The sequence below is a fragment of the Corvus moneduloides genome, chromosome 13 (assembly GCF_009650955.1).
Source record: "Corvus moneduloides isolate bCorMon1 chromosome 13, bCorMon1.pri, whole genome shotgun sequence".
Taxonomy (NCBI): domain Eukaryota; kingdom Metazoa; phylum Chordata; class Aves; order Passeriformes; family Corvidae; genus Corvus; species Corvus moneduloides.
The window spans coordinates 9,566,878-9,590,740 of NC_045488.1; the positions used below are offsets into that span (position 1 = coordinate 9,566,878).

At 38.1% G+C, this 23,863-nt stretch overlaps 1 protein-coding gene across 6 annotated transcripts in view; it reads left to right on the top strand.

Annotated features, from left to right (window-relative positions):
• LRRC28 (leucine rich repeat containing 28) overlaps positions 1 to 23,863 on the top strand; it is a 51,603-nt gene that overhangs the window by 19,610 nt on the left and 8,130 nt on the right. For 5 of the 6 annotated variants that reach the window (XM_032122594.1, XM_032122595.1, XM_032122597.1 and 2 more), the window contains 3 exons: positions 12,124 to 12,330; positions 18,546 to 18,648; positions 22,092 to 22,267. In XM_032122594.1, coding sequence (XP_031978485.1) covers positions 12,124 to 12,330; positions 18,546 to 18,648; positions 22,092 to 22,267 — 486 coding nt within the window. Of the gene's footprint in view, positions 1 to 10,020; positions 10,109 to 12,123; positions 12,331 to 18,545; positions 18,649 to 22,091; positions 22,268 to 23,863 lie in introns of those variants that run through there. The other variant, XM_032122599.1, reaches the window with a different exon arrangement.

Consider the following 23,863-nt stretch of genomic DNA (forward strand, 5'->3'; position numbering starts at 1 on the left):
TAACATACCAAATAGTCATTCAAACATCTGACAGAAGAAATGACAACCTGAAGTTTTTAGGGTATATGGGAACAGAGCCCTGATGGAATTCCTTTCCCCACTCCTGCTATGGATAGAGCTGCAATTTGGGAACTGAAGGCTTCGAAAAGAAAGTCTCGCTGACCTTTGAATGTCCCCCCAATGTCATGCTGAGCCGGGGGCCACAAGACAAAAGTGGGAAGTTTATACAGCAATATATATAACTTTAGAGAACATTAGGTTGTCATTGCTGCTTCGATCAGTGATAGAGTATAGTTTGATAAAACTCAGATAAAGGGCTTCAGGCTGTAGCATCAAAACAATGCGTTGTGTTCCTTTTAGTTTGAAAAATGCATTTCTACAGTCGGTTTTTAAGAAGTGGAATGTGCTCATGAGAACTGATTAGACCTGGCACACAGACCTAAATAATGAAGGTCAAATAGAATTATTTGTTTTTTTGCTTTTCAATTGTTTGAAAACTTGGGTTTGAAATTTATGGGGAGGACTCATTGTGACAGTTATATACCACAGAAAAAAAATCAATCTGGAAGTGGCTACAGATGTGTTTGAATTTGGTCATTATTCCTTTTGTGGTGTTTGTTTTATGTGAGTTTATTGTCTGCATAGCAAATGAGGAAGAAGTGGAGGGTCTTCGGTTGCTTTTGGTTAGTCTTATTCCTGTGGAGTTGAATCTAATCTATGTAGAAAAAGAGACTACCAGGAATTTCATTTTGCAGGGATGTAATTCTGTTTTCTTGCTTGGAGTGTTTGAAAGTGTTACATAAATGTATCTGGCAATCCATAAAGACTATAAAACATAACATTTCTAGTTGCTTTAGTTTTATGGGTTACCAGAGTAGGCTCTGAAGCTTAAAAGGTCATTACTCTGTTCATAGCTCTGGCAAATCCCCTCCCACCCCAAAAATTCATGGTGGCATCTCTGATAATCTTGGTAGATGAGAAGGTGTGATGGCTTATTGCTTTACTGGCTGCTTTACTGTGCAACTGTCATCAAGATTGGTGAAAATTCATGTAATCACTGTTGTGTTTATTATGATAAAGTACTTGGATCTATGTTAATGTGAGGGGTTCAGTTTGCTTTTGTGCTTTAGAGAAAACCCAACCTAACCCAAAAAGGAACCTTGAGGATCTTTTAACTTTGTTCTTACCTTAGGAAAAAAATCTACATCAAAAGAAAATTCATGTAAGTTACTGTAACTTTTTTTAAGGTGTCATTCCCCTCCTTTTGAAACTTCTTCCCTCAACATGCTGAATCCTCTACTGAGAGCACAGCAAAACCTCTTCGTTGGAATTTGATACCAGGGTTTTTCCGTGTTAGGGCTGGCAGCAGTCAGGTTCTGAACAGCACCCCCGGGGCTGTCAGGATTCTCCTCCTTGCGCAATGCGTGTATCAGCTTGTCTCTATCATGAGAGGAGCAGGACGGGACTTCTAAGTAAGTCTTCTCCCTCTGACTGTTCTTACAGAAATCACTTGTTGCTGAGGGCATACTCTGAGAAATTAACCTCAACTCAAGTAGTCATATAGTGCCTAATATCAGACCGGCTTCCTAAGTAAAGGAATTGCAGGAAAAGTTGGTTTGTAACTCATCTGTCAGCACTGAATTCTTCTGCTGAGGATCTGATAGTAAAGCATTTACTGACTGCCTGGCACAAACACATGTGAGATATAGGAACCTCATTTCTGCAACTTCAAAACAGATGCTCCTCAAAATACTTGTAAAAGTCTTTGGTTTAGAGCTGTTACCCAAAAGTAAAACTGAACTTCAAGGGAGTTTTAAGGGTGTCTCTTGTAAACGTTTGCCAATAGCTGTTCACACGGGTGAAGACAGATACGTAATTGATAAGGCGGAGACCAAACCTCAGAGGTAGAGAGATATTTTGAGAAAGATGTTTCCCATACAGATGGTGTTGGGCTTTCTGTAGTATGAGAACTTCTTTAATACCAACAATCTGTTCAGTGGTGTTTAGTTAAGGCTTTCAGAGAACCTCAGCTTTGAACAGATACTAAACTGCAGGTGTTTTTTCTCAGAAATTTTTCATCAGTTTGTAAATGTGTGAAAAAAAAAAAATGGTGGTAACTGCTTTGCCATTTCCAGGTTTACCTCAGGAAGGACTTAGTGATTTCAGTGTGCTGGACTGCCAAGGAGCTCTAACTTTGTTTTGTTGCACTGACTAATTTTGGGAGGGTCCTAAGACAAGCTCAAGTAATCCATACAGGCAAAACCAGCTTTTCACGGGGATTACGTCCGTGTTTACTGCCTTTACTGGCATTGTTTTAAAATAAGTTTATCTGTTAACTATAACTAAACTAAACTAATTTGCTAGTAATTTTTAATGTAAAAGCTCCTACTGATTTGAAATTTGTGAGGTTTTTTTTTGATTGCACTAAATTAACATTTATTGACAGGAAAAAATTAGCTCTTGAAGCTTATTTTTGTATTTTTAGGATTAGGTGTTAAAAGTTAACATGTTTTCCTGTTAACTCTAAAGTCTTTATTTATAAAGTTATCTATGAATGTACTTTTGTCTCTTCGGTTTCCTTGGTTTTTTTCCTTTCTTTCCCTAAGCTCTCCCTAATCTATGTACAGTGATTAGCAATATTAACAGGTAGTTGATTTTACTTGTGCATTAAGCAAATGCAATTTACTAGTAAGGATTGAGTGCTCAGGGAAGCTTGGAGAACAGAGTTATTCAGTCTTTGAGAGGGAACAAACACAAACTGTTAATGCTGTGCAATAGAAAAATTTTATAGTGTATGGATTTCCATTTTGACCTTATTGACCAAGTATAATTTAGTTTTCTGCATACCATTGTAGAGAGTTAAATTACTACTTGTTATTGACATCCTTGTTTTTACTCAGCTGTTCTATTAAATGAATTAAATGAATTGGGGCAAAATAAAACGCATCATTTACTGACACTAAATCTAAATGGAAAAAGCCTGTAAAGAGAATGTGTAGAACTCGAGGTATGATGTGAGATTAACCTTCCCGTGGTCCATGTCACACACACAGAGTTTGATACCTGTATTTCAGTTAACTTAATGTTGTTGCAGTGGTATTTATTTAAAATAAAGTCCTGTGTTTTCCTTAGCATTGTCCCAAATCTGCATTAAATTGTCATTCTAGATGGAAGGCTTGATGCTAAGCAAGTACAAGTGTACTCTAGTTGGTAATTATTTAACATTTGAGAGGTTTATGAACTAAGACTACTTATTTGTCTAGGTAAAGGAATGCAATTCAGAATTACTTGAGTGAGGGGGTTGGAATGTAATTGCAAGCCTTACTTGTCTACTTTGTGCTGATTTGAAACACTAAACATCAGAAACTATCACTGATTAAGACAAGGCTTGCAGTTGCTCTCAGCATTTGTAAAATCGGGACAAAGCTAGTGTTGCTTGAAGTCAGATGTCTTCTCTTTTTTTTACTGATAATCTCAGTTTAAAACTGTTAGTAGTTGGTCCATACCATTTTTCAAGTAGTAACCATGTCATTATAGCAGCTCCTGTCTCCTCAGCTGGTGAATTCTCTGGGCTGCTGAGTTCAGCAGAGACAGCTGGGACAGTGAGGAGGAGCAAGAGAATCTCCTGGTGCTGCTGGATCTATCTGGATCTATCTTTTTCATGTCTATTATAGTGGGAATATTTCCTGTAACATTTAGCCAGTCCGTCCCCAGTAATTACTGTTGCAATTTGTAGTAACTTCCAGTGGCCTGGAAGAAGTCTTATTTTCATAGGACTTGAGATAAGACAGTCCCATCCAGTAGCGTTCATTTAAAAAACAAATACAGAGACTCTACTGCTGTAAACGTGGCTCCAAGCTAAAGATCTCCCTTTGATTCTTTTCCTATCCCACACAAATTTGTAGTTGCATCTTTTTGTTACAAAGGCTGAATTTGACCCTCAGGGAAGGGTGTTCTGTGGTGTCTCCCAAATAGTATAATGAGTGAGCCATAACTCGCCTTGATATAACAGTACTTTCCACTGAAAGACGAAATTGAACCTGGACCTATTGCTTTTGTTATGCATTTAGTGGAAGAAGAAAACCCCAACTAACCTCAAGAAGAAGAAAGATGTGTCTGTTGTGAGTTGGTTGGAACAGTTGATAGCAAACAGTCACAACAGATTGGTCTTTGTGTGGATTATTTAGACACCAGTGCTGTAACCGGTTAGAAGCCACTAATCTGTGCTTGTCAGAGGCCACTCTGTTGTGTTGATCTCTCTTTCCAAGTTATTCCTTGGAAGAAGAAAGGAAAAAGCTGTCCTAGAATTTACAGCCAGGTCTAGCCCTGTCTGTGTGGCTTCCTGAGCTGTCCTTAATCTCTCCTTAGGATGCTCCTTTTGTTTGCCTTGATTTCAGTACCGGTTTGTTGTACTCAAGTAGCCATCTTCAGCTGTCCAGCATCGTGAGTTCAAATCATCAACTCTGTATTTTATGCACAAAGTTTTTCTGGAAGGCTTTTTTCCCCCCCATTTCCATGTATTGATATTAGTGCACAGTGAATGGTAGATGATGTGCAGCAGTAAAGATAGTCAGACATAAACAAAACAAGAGAAATATAACAGGTCTCATGCTTTATTCATGTCACTTTTGTTTATGTTCATATCACCCAGAAAAAGGAAAACAGCTGCTCCTCAAAGGAGAGACAACAGCAAGAAAACTCCTTAAATAAGTGACTTTTTCCTGTAGAATGCTAACAGATCTTTTCATGCAATATATTTGATAAAGTACCATTCTGACTCTCTATACTTCATTTTGGCTGCTCTATTCAAAATTTGAGTTATCATTTAATAAAACCATAGAGTAATATTAATGCATTAATTTCACATCTCTAGCTTGTTTGTGTAGCAATAGTACCTGCTGTGGGGGCAGTGAAGTAGGCAGAGCACACTAGAACAAAATGAAAGGATAGGTTGTCTTCTGAAAAAACAGACCAACCAAACAAACAAAAAACCCCAAACCAAACCAAGAAAACAGCAAACCTGATCGTTTCATGGCCTTGAGTTACCTTTGTGCATAAACAATTTTTTTCTCTCCCTGTCACTCTTGCCCTTCCTCCCACCTTGTCCACTTTTCTCGTGTATGATAATTTCTGGTATTTTTATCATCTGATTTATTCTAACAGTTCTCATTGAAACCATCAAATTGTGGACAAAAATGTAATTCCAGACCTGCACTGAGAGGAAATACAGGCTAATAACCACTGTGGATCTGTGCTCTGTGTGTGTGTATGCTGAGGGAAGCACAGAGTGCTGGGCCCATGGCATTCAGACAGCTGCCATTTGTGTTAACTGAAGTTTAATTGTGGTATAAGATGGGGAACCACTGACCTTTAGAAGAGTTTGACTTAATGAGACTCTCATGCCTGATGTCTATTTTCAGCCATTTTTAGCTGACCTAAAATTACTGTTTAGCAAGGTTGGACTTTATGGAGCCACTTTTCTCACCTTTGCTTGTGAATGATGGCACAAAATAAATAAGGATTGGTACTAAGTTTGCATGTGACATTTAGCAAGGTTGAGGAAAAAAAGATTCTATTTCGGTATGTTCAGTAGAAGTATGTATTTTTCACTTGGTTTTGGGCTTTGTCTGCGTCTTAAGTGTTTTGGAGAAGAGTCGATGTAGTTTATGGCTCAAGTAGGTGAAACCAAGAATTGGGAACAGCTTTGAGGGGTGTTACATGACTATGCTCATTCACAAAGACTATCCTGCCCCAGAAAAATCTTTTCCCCTGTTCTTTGCAGACAGAATATTTGTGTGAAATGCAGCCATAAGTATTGCTTTGAAATTAAGAGATTGAAGTTTGATCAGCTGAGATAGAGGCTTTCTTCTTCCATAGAATTTTTATGGGTTTGAACTCACTCAGTACCTTATTTAAAAGTGAGTTTTTCATAAAATAGTTGTTGCAGTATCAGAAGATCTCTTCCAGTATCTCTTTTATTTTTTTTTCCCCCCCCTTTAAAAAACTAAACAAATGTTAGCCTGTATGGGAAAAATATAAGGAAAATCATCTTCGGGTCTGTTGGACTTGTGAAACAGAACGTTTTTCAAGCTCTCTCACCAGCAATACAGAAAAAGAGCTGCATGCAGCAGTGTCAAAATGTAAATGGGATTCAGTTTGCCTGCCTCTTTCATTGTCCTTTAATCTAATGATACCAATTTCAGTTATGGTCAAACTTCCTTGTTTGAAGATGGCACAGGTCTATCTTAAGTGTCGATTTGTGCTAGGAAATTTAATTTTTATAGTCTGTGAAATGTGAGCTGCGTGGTAGGACAGTAAATGTAATGTGATATATAATAGGCATTTAATTTGTTTTAACCATCCTTAAAGTCTATTTAAGTCCTCCTGAGACATCCTGGAGCAGATCTAAAGGAGATCTTTTCCATCAAGCTCTCAGCAATTTAAACTTACACTTCCTGTCTGTTACAATTTTAAATTGATAATAGTATCCACTTCAAATTCATGGCATGTATAGACTTGGATTTCTTTTCTAGTGGGACAGGTAGTTTTGTTAAATGTGGAAGACTTCAAACACTTCTTCCTCACCAGTGCGTGGTTTTACAGGTCTAATAGGGAAATGCATCTTTTGCTCAGGTTCATAGAAGTTGATTAAAACATTATGTCAAGGGTGAAGTAGGGTAGGCACTTTAGCACCTTCTATTCCTTTCCTGGAGCAACCACCCTTCATTTTAGTTCCTGGGATGGGAGGGATGGCTGGGCTCACAATCACAGCCAGTCCTCACAGTGCTCAATTTTGTAACTGTTCATAAGAAATTGTCACTCTGGTACCACAAGCTGGAAAACATCACTCCATGGTAAACAGCAGAGATTTGTTAGTCCTCAGCTGCAGCCTTGGAACAGAGAGGATCCATCACCTCCTGTTAGAGCTCTTGGGTAGCAGACTGTTAAAGGTTTGTATGATAAAAGCAAGACCATCATTATTGCCTGCAGTTCAAAGGAATATTAACAAACTTCCCTTCTCCTAACAAAATGGTGGCTGTACATAGAAATTGCCTTATTGCCCTTAGGGAGTGAACAAGCATAGCAAGTCCCTCTCTTCCTTCAACTGCTTCAAGCAGAGCCTTGACTTGCAGCACCTTATCATGCTGATTTTCTGTTCTTTTTCTTTCTATTTCTATCCCTTAAGTCTAAAAGTTCTTGCTTTTCCTCCTGTATGACAATTTGGTTCTCTACCATGTTACTACTACTTTAAATACTTGGGTTAACAGCAACCCAAAACCTAATATTATTTTTTACCCAGGTGGAAAATGGAACATCTAAACAAAGTAGACCCTTTGAGGAATACCACCACTAGTAATATTTTCTCCATCCCAGTAATTTACCATGAGATGTGATACTCATGTGTTACCATTAACCAAGAAATTTCATCAAAGAAAGATAAACCAGTATGACTTGATTTACATTTGAGAAGATCTGGGCTGCATTTTCATTCTGCTTTCTGTTTATGTTCCAGTCACTGGTTACTCTTGCGTGCTCTTTCCCCTTAAAACAGTTGTTTTGAGATGTTGAGGAGCACTGAGCTCACATTAACAGGGCTTTTTTGAACACAGGTTCTACATTTCTTCTCCAGCCCTAGGCTGCTATCCCAGAAAATGTCCTATTCATTGAGAATCCTTGTGCCCAGGTCTGCAATTTTGATATATAACCCTTTAACCCTTCTTTTTTTTCTTCAGTATTCTGGGATGCAAATTGTTTTAAGCAGCCTCGTTTCATTTTAGTAATGGATGTGGTAATTTGCAGTGCTTTGTCCTTGTTCCCATGAGGTATTCTGTCTCTGTCCTCATACACAGCATTATTCTTACAGGAAAAAACGATGCAAAAAGCTAATTTAATATTTGGTTTGTCCTCCTAATTTCTACTCCTTGTTGACATCAGTTCTTCATTTCTTGCTCTTAATTTCTTGTTGAGAAACCTTTTGTTTGTCTGTGAGTTCCCATTTTCCTGGCCTCCTGGCAGTTTGCATTTAACTTCTGCAGCCTGACCTCTAAGTGCCAGCTCTCTTTGCTGATCAGTCCCTTTTTCCATTCCTTGTAGGTTCTCTACTTTCCCTTAATATCCTGCTTTGAGGTGCATTCTCATGCAGGTAGGTCTGTAGCCCTTTCCTGTCCCCCTTTTTAACTTTACTGGCATATAAGGACTCAGATTTAAAGTAAACCCATGCCTCCCATACACTCAAATCCAACTGTGTATGTGTTTCATATATCTTTGGATGAAATTTTGGTTTATGGCCCATCAGGGAAAGGTGGGATTACTCTTGAAATGTAAAGAAAAACTGTTAGTTATTTTTGGGTCATGCAGCTGGTGAGGCCTGTACCCTAGAAAGATTAAGGAAGTTTGAATTGCTTTTGGCAATTACTGTATGTTGTATAGGCTGCTTATTTCCAGATGGGATTTTTTTGTTTCCTTCACGTAAAACCATGGGAATTAATTTTAAAAACTGGCATTTAAACCATCTGAATCAGAGATTTTTTTTTTCTTTTTTCTTGATGCTACTTATGTTTATACAAACAGTTTTGTTAGAAGGTCAATAATTTTGGACATTCCCTGAAATTCTTTGCAGGTTTCACTTTTTTTTAAAGAAAAATATTAAAGGTATGCTGATGTTTCTTTTTCACTGTGTTGGGGTCAGATCTGTTTGGCAGATTTTTGTTGAAAACTCCAACACACAAGAGGACAGTGCACTTGTCTCTTTTTCAAGTAGTTAGGGAGAGCTCTTACAATGGATGCAAAGGCTGCTTTTTGGAGCTGCAGTGATCCCTTCTGAATCTGCATGTTATCAGGGAAGAAAAGGGGTAAAATCAATTCCACGAGGCTGGCAGCTTTAGAGCACAGCCTGTGTGGGTCTGTGGCACTGCACGGCCCCTCAGAGGCTGGAGGAGGGAAGTTTCTGTGGGGTCAGGGAGTGTTGGATTCCCAGTCTGTCAGCCCCTCATGTGTGCACTGCAAACACATTGGGACCATATGGCCCTGGAATTGCCCAGCTCCATGTGCCAGCAGCGGTCCCTGCAGATGGACACGGATGAAACACTTGAGTCCACGAACCAGCACGGGAACATCACGTTTGGGTTCTCTCTGCTTCCATAAATCTGTGTCCTTCTGAGCTGGGGGGTTGCAAAGCTACCGAGGAGTTTGGTTTTTTTCTGGCTTCTGATATCGGAATGGAGCTCAGTGCTCTGCCACGTTGATTTTGATAGTGTTAATCCTAGAGCTAATATAAATTGTAAATTACGCTTTTATGAATTTCATTTAAATGTAATTGGAACTCCTCAATATGGTCTAATGGTGATGTGTAATGCTTGTCTCTTTCTTACCCTTGGGGGTGCTGGGAGAATCTGAAAGTCCCTTTGTCAGCTCTTTTTGTTTGCGAATAGCCATTTTCTTTTCTGGATCTGCTGTAAATTTCCAAAGTTCACCTCTGGTGTATCCTAGTGCTTGATGAGGTGACAGCAAGAGAGAGATTTGCAAGTCTTTCATTGTGTTTGTTAGCCACGGGTTCCTGCAGTATTTATGCTGCAAGACTTTAAAAACAAGGATAATAGTATTTAGTAACTAAAAACTTGAAAAACTTATTAATGAACTGTTTATATATTTTTGTTATTCCTCTTTATTGTTTCCCTTTGCTTTAATGAGATGAAAACCAATTTAGTGTCATTAGTAAATGTCTGAGCATGTTCTTCAAACTGAGCTTTGAGCACTATGGTGGGGAGTCTGGGGGTTATATCTTTAATATGATGGCACTTTATGTTGTTTGGCTTAGTCTGAAACTTCATTGTGGGTCAGTGGGTGTTTGTGTAACATGTGGCACTAGATGTTGAAAGTGGATGTTTACATCTGGTATGCATTGGGAGATTAAGGTAGAGAGGATGAAGTTTTGGGTATGTGTTTTTTGGATGAAGGATAAAGTGAGAATACTTTTATTTCCTCTTAGATTTGAAACATATCATTCTAGCAATGCCTTTGAAACTCTGCCAGCTTTGCCAACCGTAACATTTATGGGATTTTGGACCTAAACTGAACTAGAGAACTGTTTTTAGTGGCGGAGAAGAAGGTTAGTGCATTAAAATAGCTGGGCCTATTGTTGACTGCATGTGGTCAGTGGTTTGGCTGAATGTAGGTGGCTCTTTTCCTGTCACTGTTTTCAAGCATATGGCTTTGTGATGAATATAAAACTCTTTCGACATGAGATCTGCTGCAGTTCTTTTTGCACAGTAGTCTTGTGCTATTTAGTAGTAATGATTTTGCTTTTGTCATTTATTTTCAATCTTGTAGTAAAAAAAACCCTTTTCAAGTAAAGCTTATTATTCTTGTTGACATCAAAGCTAAGAGTGATCATCTGTGTATAGCAGCTGCTTCTGTCAGTAATATTTCTGAAAGGATGCATAAACTGTGTTGTTGAGTCTTTATTGTAGTTAATGCTGGGATTCTTTGCAGTGGGCAGAAACTCCTTCTAAATGTGCACATGTATTTTGCTTAACTATTACTTACGTGAAAATCTCTAATACTGAATTACAACTTCTTTTTCTTTCCTTTTCATGTTTCCGGTCTTGAAAGTAACATTTATAGCAGTTTTTCCCAAGGTGAACTTCTTTTTCCCATTGTGTAGAAAACAGCTTGGGTTAACCTAGTGTTTTGTTTCCTTCTTTGTGTGTAGTATACAAGGTGCAACCTTAGAGCTCAAGGAACAGAATTTTCTAGTTCTTGCTGCAGAGTGTTTAAGGGCACAACAGGTTCTGTTTAACTTTAACAGTGTTGCCCTATTTATATCTTTGTAAAAAATCTGGGTGATAGAGCTGTAAATTGTACAGATTGTGGATTGTGTGGATTGTCTGGTGTTTTCAGTGTAGAACATTCTAGTGAATCTTGTTTTAGCAGCTCTAAGATGTAAGAGCTGGTTTCATTCAGCTGAGACCAAAGTACATTTGGGTCTGCAAGACGCTGAGAACTGCAGCAAGTTTTAGGGGCACTGAGCACTTCATGGGTTGGTTGCATTGCTGTGAAGTATTTAAAAACAAAACAAAACTTGGGGAAAATGTTATGGTTTCCCCTGTTTGAGGAAAATAATATATAGAGTTATCCAGTTTTGAGAGTAACTGTAAAAGAATAACTAAATAAACACTGAGGTCACCTGCAGAGCTGCTTAATATATTTTGAATGTATTTGTCAGTCAGTCCTGCATCCTGTTTCACAGGCCAGACACAAGGAAAAACACTGTTGCACAAGTGAGACTGCTTGTGTGATCATGTCTTACAGGCTTTTAAGAATCTAATTTGTTACCTATGTTAAAAAATTGTACACTACTATTTGAAACACAAAATTTACTTTAAAATTCTTGAAATAATAAAAAATAAAATCTCTAGATGCTGTAATTATTACAACTATAGGTTAGAACTTAGTGAAATATCTTCCTACAGTAGAACAATATCACAGGTTATTAAGAAACTTCTTTTCAAATTTAAACTAGACCTTCTGAACTGTATGATGAAGACAGAGCTGTTTTTCCCAAGCATGCTGGGTGAAAGACTGTCACTAAGCAAGAAGTGCTATGCACGTGTTTGTAACTCTTGTTGCAAGAGAATCTTAAGTAGTCACTCATTTCATCCTCAATGTTTAAAAAAATTAATTCCATTTGATTTTCCAGATTTTGAGGTTGTGTAAAACACCCTCAATATCAGCAAGCTTTGTAATGTGTTTTTGTTTGCATTTTAGTTTGGGTTGGTTTTTTTTTTTTCCCTCGTTCTGATTTAGGACTTGGAAAATGCTTGATATTTTGACAGTAGTAATTGTCACAATTCAGGAATGCTCTCTGAAAGATCTCATACTTGACCATACTGATAAAGGTTCCTAACTGATACTAAGAATTTCCATCATCTTCATATTCCAAATCTTTTTGATGTATGAAGATGATGGAGATTATATCAGTATCAGTTCTCAACATGGATTGATAGAACAGTATCATAAGAGAAAAGCAGCACTGCTGATGAATTTTGGTTTTAATTTATGTGAGGGTTTTTTCTGAGATGTTATTTGTGAAAATAGTTATCATTCTTAACTCCTGTTGTGCAGAGGTTGGAGACCTGCGGGAGCTGCAGACTCTGGACATCTCCACGAACCGCCTGATGACGTTACCCGAGAGGCTGCACATGTGCCTTTCGCTGCAGTACCTGACTGCAGACAGGAACCACCTGTGGTCTGTGCCCCGCCACCTGTGCCAGCTGCCCTGCCTCAACGAGCTCTCCATGGCTGGCAACCGCCTGGCATTCCTGCCCCTCGGTGAGTCCCCACCTGGGGGGGTCAGACACAGCAAAACAAACTGGCTGCCCCCAGAAATTAAAAAAAAAAATGCAACAAGTGAGTTTCTTTGGTGGTCTCCACAGACTCTCTTTATGGAGTTGTCACAGGGATCATATTGTTGGAAAATATGTTAATAAAAAAAATGCAGGTTAAGGTTTCATGGTTTTTTTAAAGCTATCAAATTTGCTTTATTTTTAGCTAACTGAGGGGAAAAAGTTTAAATGATGTGCTTAAATATAGTACTGTGTAATCTGAGTTCCACCACTTTGGGTAATGATCTGTTTCTGTTTGCTGGATCTGATGATTTAACTAAGATTCTTCAGCTAGGGTTTAAAACTTGCTGTGGAGTCCCAGTAACTCCATATAAATTACTTTTCAGCATTACGAGTGTCAGTACCACATAATCCAGTGCAGGTTTAGTTTGTGCTGTGTATAGGCATCCATCAAAATTTCCACAGTGGTAGCCCAGGGAGGAATTGATGTGCCTTTTTCTCAACCCTGTGAAAGTTTGGAAGTGCGGAAGGTGGGTCAGGAGTAGGAGGTGCAGTCAGTGTGTGGGGGTTTGTTGTGGGCAGTCACTGTGTTCTCTTAGGGAAAAGCAAATCCTCTTCTCTGAACTTGTCACTTTTCAGCCCTGCCACGGGGTAATCTCTGCTGCCATCTGAATAACCGTTAATAGTTTTTCTAGAATAGAGAGTTTGGTGTTAATTAGGTGCAGATTAAGTTATGATAATCACATTGGAAAGAAGCTGGAAATTGAGATGGCTAAAAATGAGATCAAAATTTCTAAATTAATTACATTGTATAGGTTTAGCTTATTCTTTTCAGTACTAGCAGTTCAGTTTTTAAAGAACTTACTGATCTTTCTGAATTTTTTATCACCTTAGTTTATATTACTGGAAAGTAAGTGCAAATAATGTCTCCAGACAAAGTGTTACACTTATGTCCCAGCATATGTCATTATATAAATGAGAAAACGAGTTCCAGGATGCATCATCCAGATTCCACAGTACTAAACCAAGCAAATTGCCTTCCCTTATTTTGGCAAATATTTTTAACTCCTATGAGAGAGGAAGTTAAATACTTTTAATGTTGCAAAAACTCAGTAAGATGAGATGGGAAATTTTAAAGGATAAAAAGTTTTTGCTACTTTTGCACTAGTAGCTTATCTGTGAGCAAGCCATGACCTGGATGAGCCATAGATCTGCCAAAGTGTTTTAAGTTCAAAAGGAGGAAATAAATCTCTTAATATAATGACACACCTTCTTTTTTCTTTATTTTTAGACTCAAATTCAAAACATTCAAAAGGAACTTTTAAAATAACGGGAAACATCAAAGACTGTCAATTGACCTTGTTCAGTAGTTCTTAATAGTGACTCACTGGTGAACATTTGGAGATAATTTGCTATCTGTGGATATGAAACTGAATCATAAATCCTAGAGTTCAGAGGAAAAGCAGCACAGTATAAATGTAAATGTTTAATCCTTCCTCTGAAGAATCAGAAGGCTTCAGAGTGGTCAAGATGTGATGAAATAAAGTAGAAGACAGAGTGTATTGAAAAGCAAAAAGATTAAATCTATCTTCTGTTGCTTGGGAAAATATTTTTCTTGGAGTATTGCTGAAGTTAAGGCATAATTGTAGCATTATTTCTGCTTGCTGCACATGTTGGCTGGTGGGGTCTTTTGTGTGTATTCTTACATCAACTTCACTTTACCAGTTAATGACTGAGTAAGGATGCTAAATAATGGTGAAAAACACTGCAGAAATACTTGCAAGTGATAGTCAAGCAAATATTGTCAAAACAAGTTTTTGCAATTAGGGAGCTATGTTGAAAAGCAGAGAATTTATTCATCTCCTGGCAGAATGGTTGAGGTTTTTTTCTTTTTTTCTTAGATGTGTCCATGTTAAAAGAAATACGTTTGAAACAAATTGCATAATGTTTTTTAAAGTGTTATTTACTTCATTTATTTCACATGATGGGTGACATCTACTATGTCAACAAGGAATCCATTCTGCCTGTCCAAGTTTGTCCCTTGTAGCTGCCAGCAGAGCCTCTTGTTAAGTGTAATGGAAATCTGTATTTTACTGTTCCTGGATTGAACAAGGAAAGGATCCTTGAACAGGGATTGTGCAAGGTTTACTCCAGCAGCAGCACAGCACTGCTGAACAGGGATTGGGTAGTTCTTTGCCCTGTACATTCTTTGAAGTTTGCAGGCTCTTGTGTCTCGAGAAAAACAATGTAACACTATTAATCAATTGTACAAAATACAGTAAAAATACCTGATCCCACTCCCTGACTTTCAGAACTGGTAGATAAACAAGCAGATGGGTAAACAATAGTGAATTATTCTGTAGAAATAGTAATTTGTTCTGCAGAATACACGTAATTATTGGATATGCCAGTGTTTTATAAAAATTATTTTTCAGCTGTATTACAGTTTATACTGAAAGAAATGAGACACCATGGATCTCAACCTTTAGGCCTTCCTCATAAAATAATTTTTAAGAGTAACTCCAGAAATTATACCTATAAGTTGAACTGGAAGCTGCATCCTGAACAGTTGTATTATTGTCATGGTAATTTCATGCTCCCTTAGTAGATGGTCTTGGGAAATCTGCTGATCATTGTATATCAATCCACATACAACATAAATTATCTTTTGACAGAAAATTAACTTTAAATTTTTAGCATTAGCGAATGCTCCAGTGCCTGAAAACAAATTTCACTGCAAGCAGAAATGTGAATCTGATGACACTGCAAAAATAAAAATCATTTATGTAATAAAGTCCAAATATAATTAAAATAGGCCATAAATTCTCAAGCGTACTGGCAGTACTGGGGATGTTATGACAGCAAATACTCAGTATTATATCACTTTATTTGAGGGTTTATGTGCACTTTTTCTTTAGAAAATGTGTCTAGTAATTATCAGTGCACAGTAAACAAAGGTCTTATTCTACCTCAGTATATGCTGCTTTTGTGTCCTTGCCCTCACAGTATGGTTAAAAGAGCATCAGTGCAGCCACACAAGAGCTTTTGTTCCATCTTCAGCCATGTGGAATGCATATGCCAGGGCCCTGAGGTTAAAAAAAAAAAAAAAAGAAAAAAAAAGAGGGAGGAAAAAAAAAATAGAATTGGGGTTTGTTCAGGACTCATGGCATTTGGTCCTTTCTGGGAGAAAGGTCTTTGATCTGGGAGCCTGGAAGGAGGAAAGTGGAAATGTTTTAGACACAGTACAGTGCTTGCAAAAGCCACATGAAAACCTTCTTTGTAGCTTTAGCCTTTTCAGAGATGGGCAGCTTCCTTACTGCACAAAGTTCTTCAGAAGCATGGTTTTCAGAGAACTTTTAACAATATTTGTTGACTGATATAAGACATAAAAATTAATGTGGATGGGATACAAAGAGCCTTTCAAAGTGATGATTTATTTAAATTTAAACTTTATGGATAACGTTTGAAACTGGGAAGAAGTCTTTTGGAGTCTAGAAGATGCTTGGTTATTTAATGCAAAGAAACTATATCAAAGGAACATTTATAGTTACAGGCTATTTGGCTTTGGGAATTCAATTTTTCCTACTGAGATATTTTGTCTAACATCCAAAAATTTGCTTTAATTACCTAGGAAATGCAGTCAACTCAGAACTTAGAATCTAAACATAGCATAAGATAAAGACAGAGGGAAGAGATGAGATGCAGCCTCACTCCCCCCTCTCAGTGCATATGAAAAGAACAGCTTTAGGGCTTTTTTTGACTTGCCTGATTTTCAGCCCATTTGCATACATCTGTGTAGAAACCAGCAAGATGAGCCTCTTTTAAAAATTTTCTGCCATTCTCTAAATTAATAAGTTAAACGGTGGCACATTCAAGCTACCCCAGCAACCCATAGTTTTTTGCTGCTTTTAGTCTAACTGGCTTCTGCAACACAAGGGAACATTTTCTGAACATTAGATGTCCCATCCACCTGCTACCTGCTTTATTTGTATTGGCTGATTCCTCAGCAGCCTTACAACATTTTATGGTGTTACAGTGTTGCAGTATTTTTATTCATTGTAGGCTAACAATGGGGTTTTGTTTCATCTAAAAATATCCCAGAACTTTACTAAACTATTTTCAGCCCTGCAATACTGAGCCCAAATAAATCATCTCATTGAGGTGATGCTCAGCAGCATCTCCAGCAGTGCCCATCAGTCAGCAGAGGCATTTATGCTCCCATCCTGTGGCAGGACACTTGATGGATGCAGCAGATAGTTCTCTGAACTGGAATGTCTCTGGGACAGGGTCAAAGCAGCATGTGATGGTTGAACATGTCCCTTGATGTCCAGTGACTCTGATTTGAACAAAGCCCAGATTATGGTCCCTGAAACCTCCACAGACTGTTGCAAAGCAAGGGCCTGTGTTAAAAGGAAAAAAACCCCAAAACTCATTTTTTCTCTGTTAACACTCTTATTTTAGAAAAGGAATCTATTCGTTTTCTGTTGATATCATCACTTGTTCTTTATATCAAAGATTTGATAATGTGTCACTCCTCAGCATGAACTTTTAAGGTTTCTGGTACTCACAGCTGCCATTCAAGTGGGTGACAGCTGAAGACATTCAGTATATTTTAAGATGGACACACATTTGGGGAGGGATCACTCAAAATATCTGGACTAAGTGGTGTTTAGAGCTCTTGTGCATAATAAAGCTAGTCAGTAATAAAGAAGGGTTTGTATTACGTATTGTTGTAGTAGGGAATGAGAAGAGATCAGTATTCCAAATAGAATTCCTGAATAGAAATATCATGGAAGTTGTTTTAATTTTTATTCTGTTCTTTGCCATGATTACAAAGGGGACAGAAGCTGTGCCTGTTTCTCCAGTTACCCTTATCTTTCTGCCAGCCAAGGTAACTGATAAAGATGGAAGTCAGAATTAGTCAATATTAGTATGGTCTTGCTGTGGCTGATGCAGCCAAATGTTTGTTTATCTTAGTCTCTCTGAAGTACTCATGAAAGTTTAACAAGTGGGGGGCACACAGATTATTTGTATTTTTTCATGATGCAGTTTGTCCGGGTTGCAGCTCTCCCCTCCTAGGCAGAGGCTTTCAGACTGTTCTACTGGTTTGTCCTTTTCACTAAACTCAGAAATCTTTTCCTGTCCCAGTGGCTCAAAGGGCATGGGAGTGATAGATGAGGTGGGCTGCCCAGCTGATCCTACACATCATATTTCTTGCTAGTCCAAAACTCTTTCAGACCATTCTATTTAGTTCAGTTTGGTGTCTTTTTAAATGTCTCTCATTAGTATGTTTTTCACTTCTTTTAATAGCAGACAGTTTTACCACTGACTAGATCTTGTAAATAAGCAAAATTCTTATTTCTGAAAATTCTTCCAAGAAATCTGAATTTTCCCTTTTAATTTTCTAAGCAAAATAAAATAGTTCCATACCGATGTGCTTCTATCTAGAGGTATCTTAATAGATTTCTAGTCCATGAAGGCATTACTTAATCATGCTGTGCTTGCTTCTTTTGACTACCAGCCATGAATATTTTAAGAGCAATAATGCAAGCAGCACACCTCCAGAAGTATTGATCATTTATTGCAGCCACAACTTTTGATGTCTAACATTCTGCAGTTCAATGCTTTCTGTTTTCTTGGGCTCTGTAATTCACTGCATCACACGGACTCGTTTCTGAATGACTGCACTTGTATTTGGTTAAGGCTAATGAATCCCAGCAAGGATCCCTCCTTGGAGAAGAGAAAGAGGGGGACAGAGCACGTTCTTGTGTCTGTCTTGCCCACTTTCCCAAAGATAGAGAAGCTGTGATTTCAGTGATGTGAGACCAGTTAATGAAAGCAGGTTTGACCTTGTGAACTTGAAGTATGCACTGAGGATTTGAAATCAATTGTCCCTTTGCTTCTTCAAACTGACTTCAGAGTTTGTCAATGTTAAAATTTAATTATTTATAATGGGATTTTCAGGGCTTCTGAAAGGGGGCTTTGTTTTGTTTCAGTAATTTGAAATGCTTGCTTCTAAACAGCTTTTCAGCTCATCTATAAGAAAACCATTGGCTAAAATTTTACAGCTGAGAAGTACTAATTTATGTTTGCTTACATTGAGTCTGATTAGCTTATTTATAATTAAAGAGAATTGCTTTGCTTGTAATTGTCACTATGTCATCCCTTCTCTCCTTGACTTTTCTTGTTTTCTAAACCCAGATTTAGGTCGTTCTCGAGAGCTCCAGTATGTTTATGTGGATAACAATATTCACCTGAAAGGCCTACCATCTTATCTGTATAATAAAGTCATTGGTTGCAGTGGGTAGGTATGAATTAATTGAGATGTCTTGTGTACCTGTCCTTGTAAAAATTCTCCTGTATGATACAACTGGTTATTTTTTTTGTGTCTGTGATTGTTCAGAGCTGGTATTACTTGGAGGGGATTACTCCAGCTCACATTTCTATTTTTGTAATAAATCTTCTGTGTTAATTGCTAACTTTTGACTACTTTAGTATTAAGGCATAACAATGAAGTTACTCTGAAAGAATTTGTAATAATAATGTAAGGCCTAGAGCTGAATATAAAAGTTGGCCAAAAGTGTAGGCTTCACGAAGTTTCCAGAACTAAAGAACAAAATAATTTTTAATATATTGAAGCATCTCTTTGTTTCTAAGTGATCACATTTCTGTAACTTGTGGCTATATCTTGAGAAGTCATGTGCACCTCCTTCACTCATTTTAATCCCAGTACTAGCTTCTTGTAGGTCTTGGTACCTACTAACTAAAGTGATTTTTTTAGGAGTTACGGATTGACAGGTTTATTTTTACATGTGGATTTTAAAAATATCCTCGGCTGTCTCATGTTTGTGGTTAGGATGCAAGAAAAAAGTGGTCTGTGTAGGACACTGGCTTAATTCTTTCTGCCCTGACACTGGCATAAATTAGGATCAGCGCCCCTGATGAGTGGAGCCTTACTGGTGTAAAACTGATCAGAAGAGGATTGTCCCCATTACCATCTAATTATAAATTTCTGGTATGCTCACTCTCAGCAGATCTTGCATTAAATATAAATTCTCTCTCTACAGCCTGCACTCTGCTGCAATATGGGAGATGCTGAGTCTTGGCATTTTAAGGTTTTTCTAATATTCCCGTGTCAGCTGGTTGGTGATATTTAAAATACTTGCAGTTGGATTACAGTTCTGCTGAAACTGTGTGACTTGCAAGCTTTTACTAATTTTGGTTTTCAGGAGAGATAAATTCTAGCTGTTTTTTCTTTCAGAACTGATTGTAAATTGTTAGACAGACATTAAATTTGACCTTAAATTTAACAGAATTGTATTGATTGTTACCAAAAACATTAATGATAATGCAGGATATGGTCCATCAAGTTAGGTCCAACTGTCCTGCCTATTTCAGGTGGTTTTATACAACCAACCATGTCTCTTTTTTTTTTTTTTTTTTTTTTAAGTTTTCATTTTATACTCAGTTAAAATAATTTTATCTTTGCACTGACCTTTGTGAAGATCCTACCAGTTCTTTTTGCTGTTCTTACATGTACAGTGCTGGTGAGACCACCTGCTAGTATCTCTGATATTATACATCTAGTACAGAATTATAGAATCTAGTCTTAAAAATCTAGTATAGAAGAGACTAAAGAGTTGCAAGTGTTGCGACGAAAATCGATTCTTGTAATGCTTCTGTGGAATGAAAGTTATTTTCTTCCTTAGTAATGAATAGTAAAAGAATATAATTTTTAGTAAGAAAAATAATATTTTTGCACCAAACAGATCCTTGTCTTTGTTGTCAAACTGTCTTGAAACATCACAGATTATTTTAAGAAAAAATTTAAGTGTGGGAAGAGCACATACATATTATTAAGAAACTAAAGGTTTTATCTGATAATGTGCTGAGAGACTTTAAAATTGTGTAATAATGGTCATGTGAAGAATTTCTGTGTTCTTTCCAAGGAAAGCATTAGTAACCAGGCTAAGGTTTCATGGGTCAGGCAAGAGTTGAAGATCAGGCTTTAGTGCTCTGTCTGGTCCTCCACTGGAGAATAAAATCTGACAAGCTGCTGTTACTAACATAAAGCTTGATTTCTGAAAATAGAATATAAATTGCCTTGTGTAAGTATTGAATCTCTGTCTGGGCATCCTGCAGTCAGACTGACTGAAAAAAGTCTTTTATATGAGAGGTGATGATCTCAGTACTCAAAATAAATTTTGATCTTATTTTTTGCAGATTGGATTTCATAGTCCCCAGTTAGGGATCTGTCAGTCTTGTTGAAGTCAGCCAATAGGTGGTCCCAGCTTTTTTTTCCTCACTTATTTATTCACCAGGCTTCTTCTGCAGCTCATTTTCTTCCCCAGCTGTTTAGACCATCCTCTATTCCAGATTTTAACCTCCATGGATTTTGTGTGTGGGCATTAATAGCCTCACCCTTTACATAAAGTAGACCAAATGTCCCAGCTCTGAACTGTAGAGACTGTAGTGAGTTTATGGTTTTTTTTTCCTTAGTGGGGTTGGTAAGGGGTTATTCAGCTTGAAAATACAACATTATGGATTTATTTCTTGTGATAACTAACTCATTGGATATGGAATTGGAATATTGGATCTCTGAATTCCCAGTTATATTTTAACCTCACTAATGGGTTGTGGGAAAGTATTAAATATGTAGCAAGAGGCTTATTGACTTGCTGTTTAATGCTGCTCTTTCTTGGTTGTTTCTCTGGGCTATTTCTCCTTTAATCAGAAGAGATGAGATTCTCTGTTGTCAGAGAAGTACTATGAGATTTCTTTCACATTTGATAAGGTTGAGAGCGGTTACCTCTGTTTTAGGTCTAATGTCTGGGACGGCTGACAAATTCGTGTTTCTGTTCCATTTGTTAGAACTGGCCCCAACAAGTTGCTCTTGGCTTCAAATTTCAGTTGTCATAAACAATTCCAATTCCCCTGTTGACTTCCCCAACCTCTTAGTAGAATTTTCCTATGCGTGTCTCTCTGGTATGATCACTTGCAACAGGGATCACATAGAGTTATTATTTTTACTACAAGCTAAGTTTCTCTCCTTGGATCCAAATAACCTTCCCTTTCCATATATGATTTGGGAAGGGCAAGACTAGCAGACTTACTAGGATATCCTCCCACTACAGCATGGCTGTTGTTTTTATTTTTCCTTCACCTCCCCCCCATACCCTCCAAGGGAGCTCTGTGGGATGGGGAAAGGTGTAGTACAGAATCACCCAGTGGCACTTAAAATACATTTTTTTTGTGGCTGGAATTTGCCTCATGTGTTATAGTTGAGTAATTCCATTATTGTTTTCAGCTCGTTGATCCAAGACACGAGAAGGAAAACTGTTGGGTATGAAATGGCTCCCCTCAGTAAAGTATTTACTACAATGGCATTCAGAGGCTAAAGGAGATTGTCACTGGGCAAAGTAATGGGCACATAGCATACTTGGTTCACCCCCTTGGGATTGTGTTCTCATTTCTTTATGTTATTTGATGAGTAATTCCGCCAAATGTCCCATGTCTAGCACATCACAGAAGGTGGGAATCTGTAGAAACAGAATCATAGAATAGTATGGAAAGGGACCTTTAAAGGTCAACCCCACCATGCACTGCTCTCTGCTAGGAATCCCTGAGGGGTGCTGCACTGCAGAACAGTATCAGGCTTACTGTGGGTTGGTCATCTGGGTTTCCCCATAAAGTTACTTTTATTATTTTTTTTTCTAACCACTTTCTAAATGTCTTGTGTCCTTCTAGTTGTGGTTCTCCAATTCAAGTTTCAGAGGTGAAACTGCTCTCTTTTTCATCAGGCCAGTTAACTGTGTTCCTGCCAGCAGAGGTGAAATCTATAGGGACAGAAACAGATCATGTGCTGCCTTTGCAAGAACTGGCCATGAGGACCCTCTATAACACCTACTACAGGTTTTTGAAAGGTATGAAATTTCTGCATTCTTCAGATTACAGAAAAGAGTGAAAGTGTTTTCTGGCAGTGATAGGAACATTTCTAACAGTTCTTCAAAGGCTTGGACAAGGATTCATATTTTAAAAGATTTATTTAATCAAATTATGTTTGAAATGCTGCATTAGAACAAAAATGTCCAATATCAAAAATGAGAGTTCCAAAGACTATTTCTAAGGTCAAGTGGTGCTTATAAATGGTTTCTTACTTGAAGCCTGTATGAAGAGGGACCCTTTTTTTTTTTCAGGAGAAACTCTTTAATGGAAATAGGAGATGAGAAATACAGTTCCTGAGGCAAGATCAGATGCATCAGCCAACAATGCAACTCCTTGCCAGGCAGCACACTCCTAAACTCACAGACTTGTTATACATAAGGCAAAAGAAATGCGAGCGGCCCTCAGCCATTTCAGCACAGTGTGACAGCTGAGCTGCTTTAGTTCTGCCCCAGTTCAGGCTCTCTGCTCTAAAGTGGCCCTTGGCTCATCTGGTTCTGCATCGTGCAATCACATGAGTTAGCAATATCTGATGATAACCTGCAGATCCTCTCAGATATGGATGTGTTGTGACTCCCCACTGTTGATGCTATCTTGGGAGTTCTCAGCTTTAAAGTCAAAAGGAGAAAGTGAAGAGTAGAGAGCACCAGTGGGAAGATTAGAAGGGGTTATGGAAAGGGTCTATTGTACCTTGGTCACTAGAGTAAGTCCTCACTGCTTTGCCAGGAAATGTGTACAAGGAGGTCTGTCTTTCCTCACCCACTTGTGACTTGTACCGTAATTTCTGAAATCCCAACTGTGTGAATGTGGTTCCTGAAGATGCCAGTGAAGTTTGGTTGGGAATGGAAAGGTGGTATTGCAAAATCAGTTTCAGGACTGGTTTGTAAATGGTTTTATACAAGGCTGTGAGGATTATACCTATTTTCAGCCAAGATGCAGAACCTGAAAAGGATGGATTTATATATCCATATACACACATATGGGGATATGTCCTATTCTGAGTGACCTTATTAAAGACGGTAGTCATTACCACCAGCAACACCCCCATTTCAGTGAGGCAGGAGCAGTGCCTGTGTCAGACAGGTGTACGATAATGCTGTGCTGGGGAAGCAGGTGGCACATATGGTTAAAGTAGCAGATTTCATCTGTCACTGCCTAAATTTGCAGTTTCAAGAGTGATGTTAAATACTTGGCGGCTGCTGGGGAAGTGGCAGAAGTGACTGGACTACTTTTTCTCAATCCTTGCTTGGCTGCAGAGTGTGACCTTTTCTTTCTGACGCAAATGTCCTGCTTGTCCCCTCCTTGGGGCTGTTGTGGTACGTTGTGTCTGGGGTTCAACCTTGCAGTGTTTGAAAGCTGAAACCAGTGTGATTCCGTAAAACTCATTTATCAGGTACTGCATCTTGTCTTGATTACTCAGCACCTAAACTCACTCACCTGTCTTGGCTGTCTCTCAGTTTCTAGATGGAGATTAGCATGTGGGGTTTAATTTATAAAACACTGTGTGGCTTGGGCCAGGCCTGGGAAAATGATGGCTCTTTCCCAGGAAATGACCCTAGTCTCTTTTGGTGAAAATG